At 34.8% G+C, this 8,000-nt stretch overlaps 1 protein-coding gene across 1 annotated transcript; it reads right to left on the bottom strand.

The window, feature by feature from the left end:
* Positions 1-2,890: 2,890 nt before the first annotated feature.
* On the bottom strand, positions 2,891-6,168 carry LOC120166122 (cingulin-like protein 1). Its single transcript, XM_039175484.1, has 4 exons — positions 5,826-6,168; positions 4,486-5,611; positions 3,453-4,309; positions 2,891-3,342 (listed from the first exon to the last, which is right to left on the bottom strand). The coding sequence occupies exons 2-4, from the start codon at positions 5,606-5,608 to the stop codon at positions 3,001-3,003; spliced, it is 2,322 nt and encodes a 773-aa protein (XP_039031415.1). The 5' UTR covers positions 5,609-5,611; positions 5,826-6,168; the 3' UTR covers positions 2,891-3,000.
* Between the last annotated feature and the right edge of the window lie 1,832 nt (positions 6,169-8,000).

The raw sequence follows: 8,000 nt of genomic DNA, 5'->3' as shown, positions 1-8,000 counted from the left end.
TTTTTTATTTATTTCATTTTTTAAAAAAAAACTAGAGAGAGAAGCTTCTCTCTAAAAAAATCGGCAACACCGGTGACTTATCACCGTCAATCATCATTGTCGGTCGTCACCGCCGCCGGTGGCCAATGGCCACCAGATTACACTAGGAGGTCCATCTTGGCCTCCCCGTCTTCGATCTAGGGTCGATTTTGAAAGAATCGACCCCAAGCTCCACGAATCTAGCCGAAACCGTTCGGCTTTCCTTTCTCTGATATGTCGTCGTCTACCGTCGGATCGTCCTCATTTTCAAGTATGTGGTTCTACGTCGTCTTCTCTTCCTATTCGACGGGCGGATCTTCAAATGGAAGCCCCAGTCGCCGGCGTGGTGCTTCCAACCGAAAGGTATGTCCTCTCTCTCTTTTATTTTTTAGTTTTTTTTGTTTGTTAATTTTTTGTTCTAATGGAAAAAATAATATATATAAATATATAGTTTAATGTTTTGAAATAAAAGAAAAATAGGAGAAATTTTTTTTTCTTTTTATTGCTTGTCTCATCTGAAAACCGAAAAAGGGGGAAGGGACTTTACATGGTTTTTCCAAATCAGGAGTCCCTTCTCCCTTTACATTGTTTTTTTTTTTCTAACTAGAAGTTCCCCCTACATTGTGTTTGAAAAACCCGAGAGCCCTCTTCGGTGTTACTGGAAAAACCGAGAGCTCCCTTTATTGTTTTGGCTTCGGTTTTTTAACCCTATGGTTCCCCTTGTTTTTTCGAGACCCTATACCCTCGAAATCCTCCTTTTTCGAAATCGAGACCTTCCTGTTCGAATGCACCCCCTCCTTCCTTTATCTCTTTTTGCTTTCGTTTTATCAAATCACATGATAGAGACAAAAAAAATTAATTGTCTGTTGTTGGAGTGTTGCAGGAAACTTGTTGATGGAGGCTACAGTGATGGCAGGGCATGGGGCTTCACATGGGTGACATCAACATGCAGCAGGGGATGACAGGGCATGGGCTGCTGCTGCTGCAGCAGGGTCGGGTCGGTTGAAGCCGGGTCGAGTTGTAATTTTGTAATTTGGGCTGTTGGGCCTTATTGGGCTTGTTGTAATTCGGGGCCTAGTTTTGATTTGTTGTAAAGCCTGCAATAAATTAATAATTAAATAATAATATTATTATTAATAATATATATATATATATATATATAATTAACGAGACAAAAATCGAGTGTCGACAGGAATATTTATAGAGAAAATTGTGAAGTTTGATGGAACTTATATCTTATGTCTAGTTTGATCCATTTTCTCATATCTCTTTAGTGATATGATTTTTACCATAAAATTTTCAAATTATTTAATTGTCTTTTTGTCGTGAGCTTTGAAAATATCTAATAGTAGAAATAAATTAAATTACGAGAAACAAGATGATCTTTTTGTTGAATCTTTTATATTAGTTGGGTGAGTTACACATGCGTGTATCTTCCATAAATGAGCTGTAAGGATTGCCGGCTAAAGAAATTGGGATTTCGGAAGTAATAAAGAAAGGTATATTGTCAAAATTAGTCCCTCAACATTTATTAAAATGATCATTTTGGTATCTATTTTTTAAAATATTTTAACCCTAACGCTTCATTTTAGGCTAAAAGACTCCTTACATTTGACTATATAGTCATTTTAACTTTTATTTTTTTCTCAAGCATTTTAACCACGAATGTTTATTTTAGGATAAAATGACATCTATTTTGGAATGTTAACCGCTTGTTAACTAACAGTTTTCATTCACGAAAAGATCTTTTTTTTCTCTAAAATAAAATATTTAGGGCCAAAATGTTCCAAAAAAAAGAGTCACAGTGACTGTTTAGTCAAACATTCAAACATTTGTTTTGACATTTTACCTAATAAAATTAGATATTTAATTTACATCATAAGTCACCAAACTCAAAATCCTTTAAACCGATTAAAAATTAGGTAAAGTATACAAATGGTCCTCCGGCTATATGATACTATTTTCTTGAGTCTCTCAAATATTAAAAGTTACAAAAAGACTCCTTATTATAGGATATTGCTTTCTCAAGTCCCTCGACTATTAAAAGTTATAAAACGATCACTCAACTATTCATATGTTTTAAACCTGTCATTTTCGGTTAAAAATTGACGGTCTTTTGAATTAGACGTTAACTTGCTGACTGAGATATGATACAATATGATCTCATAATCTCAAATCACTATACAATTCAAACGGTTATGAGATCATATTTTATCATATCTCAGTCAGCAAGTTAATGTCCAGCTTAGATGACCATCAATTTTTAACGAAAATGACGAGTTTGGAATATATGAATAGTAAGGTGCCCATTTTGAAACTTTTAATAGTAGAGGAACTTAATAAAACAACGACTATAGTCAAAGATCTATTTTGTAACTTTTAATAGTCGGTGAACTCAACAAAGTAATGTTATATAATCGAGGATCATTTGCGTACTTTACCCTATAAAAAGGAAAAATAAAAGAAAGCCGTAAAAGCTGGTTTTAAACTTATATATTTTCTAAAAAAATTATTGTATGGCGAGATTTAGACTACTAATCCCCTCAAGGCATACTAAAACTTTTAATGTAATACATATTTTATTAAATATTTGCTATTTTTAAAGCTTGTTTAGTATTAGAACTACTTATTAAACCAACGACCAGTTGGTCTAGTAAGATGAGACAATAGATTCCTTAAGGCGAGGTCAGGAGTTTAAATCCTGACGTTTGCGAGTAGAGCAAATTAGGTTGGGAATGTCACCCTCACCTCTGCACTACCTAATACGGACTAGTCGATCAATAGACCTAAACATTTAGCACTTAAAGTCTCTTTTTTCTTCTTTACTTTTGATGGTGTTTAAAAAAATGGTGTTACTTGAGGCTATTCATGCTGCAGTAAATTGTTGTATTAAGTCCTATATACAAATTGGATTATGGATATTCAACAAACAGACCAAATGGTATAGCAATTCTTATTTGAGCTTTCACCTTGCTAATATTATTACAACCTTACAAAATGTGTCATTCCCTCACAAGCCAATGTCCCTTCAAGATCTCCAATGATTCTAGCTATTCGAACCTCAAGACCCCTTTGAACTTCCTGAAACAAAGATTTTATGTTATCAGAGAACCGCTTCATGTCGAAACTGCCCGTATTCTCTACCTCCACCCCTGTAAACCCAGAGCTTATTTTGGTTTGAATTTCCATCAACTTTTGACCCGTTGCAACCATGTATCTCTGCAAATGGAATGTCTCCTCTAGGAAACGTTCCAGTGTTCTGGTTTCCCCTTTGCTCTTGCCACTGCTGCAATCTCCTTGACTCGAGTCCATATTGTTTTCGTGCTGAAAATTGTTATTGACATAATGATAGAAATTAACAATAGGAAAGCATTGAAATATGCATGCAAAAAAGTTGCAGATCACAGGTGAAAACCACTGATGTCATGGCTTACCATCCGCTTACAGAGATCGTCGGTCTTCCCTTGAAGCGACTGGTAGCGGCTCACTTGTTTGTTAAGCAAAGATAGCAACATTAGAAAGGCTTTCATCCCATTGTCACCCCCGTCCATGCCATCTCCACTTTCTTGCTTTCCATTTAACCTCTCAAGCATGAGAAGTTGCTGTTTCAACCTTTTGATCTTGTAAGAAACTCCAAGTGCTTGAAGATCCATCCTCCATGTGTTGTTTTTTGTTTTAGCACACTCTGAATGTGCAACTGATACTGATTTATCTCCGGACTCGACCACTAATGAACCATTAGTTTCTTCTTCAAACTCCTTTTCAGGTGATTGAACAATCAATCCTATGCTTTTGGACTCACTGCAAGATGGGATTACCTCTTCTTTATCTAGCAAGGTTGTTTTCGATTCTTGCTCCTTTTCGGTTGGTTTTTTCTTTATAATCTTGACTTTGGGCCAAAAGGAATCATGTGTTAAAGCTGGATCATGCAGAGATAAATTTAATATGTCACCCTTTTGACAACTCGGAGGCTTCAATTGTGATGCAAACTGATCCTTCAAGGAATGTAATTCTTCTTCTCTCTCCAACGGCAAGGCCTCCAATTTCATGTTGTATTGTCTGAGCTGAGACACATCCTGGTTCAGTGTTTCAACATGGGACTGCAACCGCTCGGATTCTAGTTCCATGCTCAGCAGCCGCCATCGAAATCCCTCTAGCTTCTCGTCTTTCAGTCTCATTTGTTCTGCAAATGCATCCAGCTCCAAATGATGCCTTTTCTCAATCAAATTTGCATACTTTTCGGCCTCTGCTCGAACCCAACATTCAAGCCTTTTAACATCAGCTGTCACCACTATTTTCAAATTAAAACACACAAGAAATCAAAAATCGATTACAGAAATGATCAAATCTTAAACATGATAAGTTCTGCGTTTGACTGGACTACATGAAAGACATTACAGCTACTACTAGTTCATCTGCAATGCTTGCTAAGAAGAGAATAACAGGGAAATCGTTGACAGTTCTCACCAAAATCCTCAGTCCCTTCTGGAGATTGACAATCTGTGAGAGGATAAAAGACTTCCGGGTCGGTTTTAAGTTCCGGTACATCCAATTTTGCTATGGCTTGAGCTTGGTTACGGAACATACCCTTCAATGAATGTCTCTCGTGTCTCGTCTCGGAGACGGCTTTCCACCTTTCTGTTTCCAGTTCAGCTTGCTTCTTCTTTGCCTTTGATACTTTAACCTCTTTCAAAAGCAATTGCTTCTCTGCTGTATCTAACTTTGATTTCCTTAACATTGCAGACAAGATCTTATCTTTCTGCTCCAAATCCTTGCGCATTTTTGTGATTTCCATGGACAGTTTTTGTGCCAACATAATTGATTCCTCTTTCTGTTCTACCACTGCATCAAGCTCCATTTTTGTAGCTTCAACTTGCCTAAAGGCTCGCCCCATCTCTGCTTCAAGTTGCCTCTGATTCGAAACAATCTCAATAAAGGCAGTTTTGTGTTTCCAAAGCTCAGTGGAATGCTCCTGAGCTTCACGCTTTGATGATTCCCTCAACTCTTGAGCCACACTTTCAAACTTGATTGCATTCTCTTCTAACTCCTTCACTTTCAACTCCATTTCTTCAATCATCTTGTTCTTCGACTCCACGGATAACTCGGTTTCGTTCAATTTGTGATTCAAGCCTGCAATTTCTTCCTCTTTCTTTTTTCCCAGGACACTCAGTTCATTCATAAGAGCTCCAATCTGCAACCTAAGCTTCTTCCTTTCAATCAACCATCCTTGCTCCTGTGATGCAAAGATGCTGACAACCTTTTCATTTGCTTTTGCATCTTCATGCCTCATCTGCCTCAACTCCTCAATCTCTTTCTCGACGATCTGAAGCTTTTGCAGAAGTTGGGCCTTTGCCACATTGGCTTCTTCTTCTCTTTGGGTTCTCCATAATACCAGCAACCCCAAAAGGTGAGCACTTCCTTGAACCATTTTTTCACGAAATTCACACCATTTCTCATCACCCTTTTCGGATCCAATGAGGAATCTGAGAGCAAAAAAGGCACAAGAAACACCAAAATACATTGGGTACAAGCCGTCACTTTTGTCTTCAGAGATGATTAGATATGAACCAGAGATTCTCTTCTCATCCATTACCTGTTAGAACAGCAATCAAGTTATGAAAAAAAGATAACTGAGAAGAAATCCATTTCCATATGTATTCAGTGTGATCAAATTAAGCTAGTAAAAATAATTGAGCACAAAAGGCATATCACAATAATGGAGGAACAACACTACCCTACATAATTAGCAGCAAAAAGAAAACCTTAAAAAAACTGTAGAATTCATAAGAAAATAATGTGAAACTTACAACAACAAAAGGCTGAAATACTTGGATGAACCCTAAACCCAGACCGCAGAACACCAGATTCTACAAATCCTTCATGGAAGATCTTTTCAATGGAAAATGATCCATTATAAACTATCAGGGAATACCCAACAGCATAAGCTTTTATACGTGTATAAGCCTGCCAAAATCAGTTAAAAAGAAAAAGAGCAAACTTTGACAGAATGGAAGGATTTTTTTTTTCAATTGTTTTCAGTGAGAAACCCACCTGTTTCCCATCAACTAGATTCCCGGGTCTTTGCCATCATTGCTTAACAAGGAGTTGAAGAAGAAAATAAAGAAATTTTCCTGGAACAATCCAGGAAAATATATTTTATTAATTTTCAGAGTGTCTTTTCTTTCTTTATTATTAACTGCAATCCATCGAATTAATAAGAATTGATCTAAACTACTTGTCAGTGATTACATATAGAACAGTATAGAGTTTCCTTGATCTAAAAGTCAGAACCACTTCAAAATGTGTATTGTATTTCCATTTGGGACCATATGATAAATCAAAAGTATAAGAATATGAGCCATATAAGCTTCTTTGCCTGGACCACATTATCAACTCATAAAGACAGCCTACAAATTTTTAAGCAACCAAAAGAAAATATCTTCAACAATACATTCGATACCCGTACCCCATGAAAACAAAATTTGGTTCAGTTGGAATTTAATATCTACAACAACAACAATAAAAAGATTTGTTTTGATTAATTATTTATATAAATCCGATGTAATTATATTTGTTTGTATCTATTTTTTTTTAAGTTTTTTGGATGATTTTTTTAACATATTCTTTGTACGATTGTATGATATTAGTTTTAAAAAATATCTTAATTACGTGTTTAGTTTATATTTATAGTTATAAACCTTATTGTAATTTTAAATATTTTTTAATAAAACTAGCGGTTTCTATTTACATAAAAAATTAAATATTTTTTCCTTTAGAGTTTGTATAGTTTTCTATAGATCTGATCAGTTTTTTCTTGTTTGATTTTGTTTAGCCGGCGACGATACCGATTTTTATGTTGATTGTTGACCGTCTATTCTCTTCTCTCTTCTCTCTTCACTTCTTTTTTATTTTTTTAATAAAAATGATTTTGTTTTTGTGGCACATTTTTTCTGTCTTTATGGCACATTTTTCATCATCTTTCTTGGTTGTTCTTTTATTTTATGTTTTCTCAGTGTTGGATTTAACGATGCCACGACTGACCAAGATGGTGCTTATTTGTAATCTTGTTGATCTTCCCTGCTATGGATCCTCAAATTGAATTTAGATATCTGATTTTGTGTCCATGGATAGTATCTCACAACGCTCGACTCTGATTTGCAATTATCGGTGGTCTTTCAATAGCTCAATCTCTCTTTGTAGTTCATTTACCGATGCAATCAGATTTGTTCAAGTCTTTTGGTTGCGTTTTTAACTTTTTCCATGTTTGTTCTTTGTTTTATCTAAAATGACTAGTTTGAATGTTATAGGAAAATGTCTAAAGTATGTATTTAATTTACTATAGCTATAAACCCTTATTATAATTTTGAATATTTTCAAATTAAAAAAATAATTAATTATATCTTAATCATAATCACCTAATATTTTTTAATAAGAGATGTCGAAATTTCAATAATTAGAATGAATTTAATACTTGCGAAAGCTCCTCCTAGTTGGCGAAAATTGGTGGTGAAGAGCAATTTGGGGTAAACAAAGAAGGAAGTGAATCAAGTTCATAGGCAACGTGATGAAGCCAATTCTTCATGGGTCCATAGACCATAGGTATTAAGATTTTTCCTTTTTATTTGTTTCCTTGATTGAGTCCTGTAAAGCAGGAAGTTGTTGAGGATAGGATATGCATATCCATTTTATTTAATATGTCTATCTTTTTTCTTTTCATCATTTTTACTTTATATGAATCAAACGATCTCAGTGATAAAAAAAAATTATCGTTGTTTTTTGAGATCCCAAATTCGAGTACTATAAATTTCAAAAGTGCAAACATTCAATATCAAATTGTTTAAAGTTGTCTTACCCCAAATTAATAAAAAAAAATATGTATATTCTTTTTTTCATAATTTTTTTCATAAGAAAAAATATATGAGAGCACTCTCTCATCCCATAATTTGATTCTTATCATATATTTAATATTCTCGAGATCTGCT

This window comes from Hibiscus syriacus, unplaced genomic scaffold (assembly GCF_006381635.1).
Source record: "Hibiscus syriacus cultivar Baekdansim isolate YM2019G1 unplaced genomic scaffold, ASM638163v2 tig00111621_pilon, whole genome shotgun sequence".
NCBI classification, from domain to species: Eukaryota; Viridiplantae; Streptophyta; class Magnoliopsida; order Malvales; family Malvaceae; genus Hibiscus; species Hibiscus syriacus.
The sequence above is the reverse complement of the archived record's forward strand: the minus strand, read 5'-3'. Positions and strand labels throughout refer to the sequence as shown.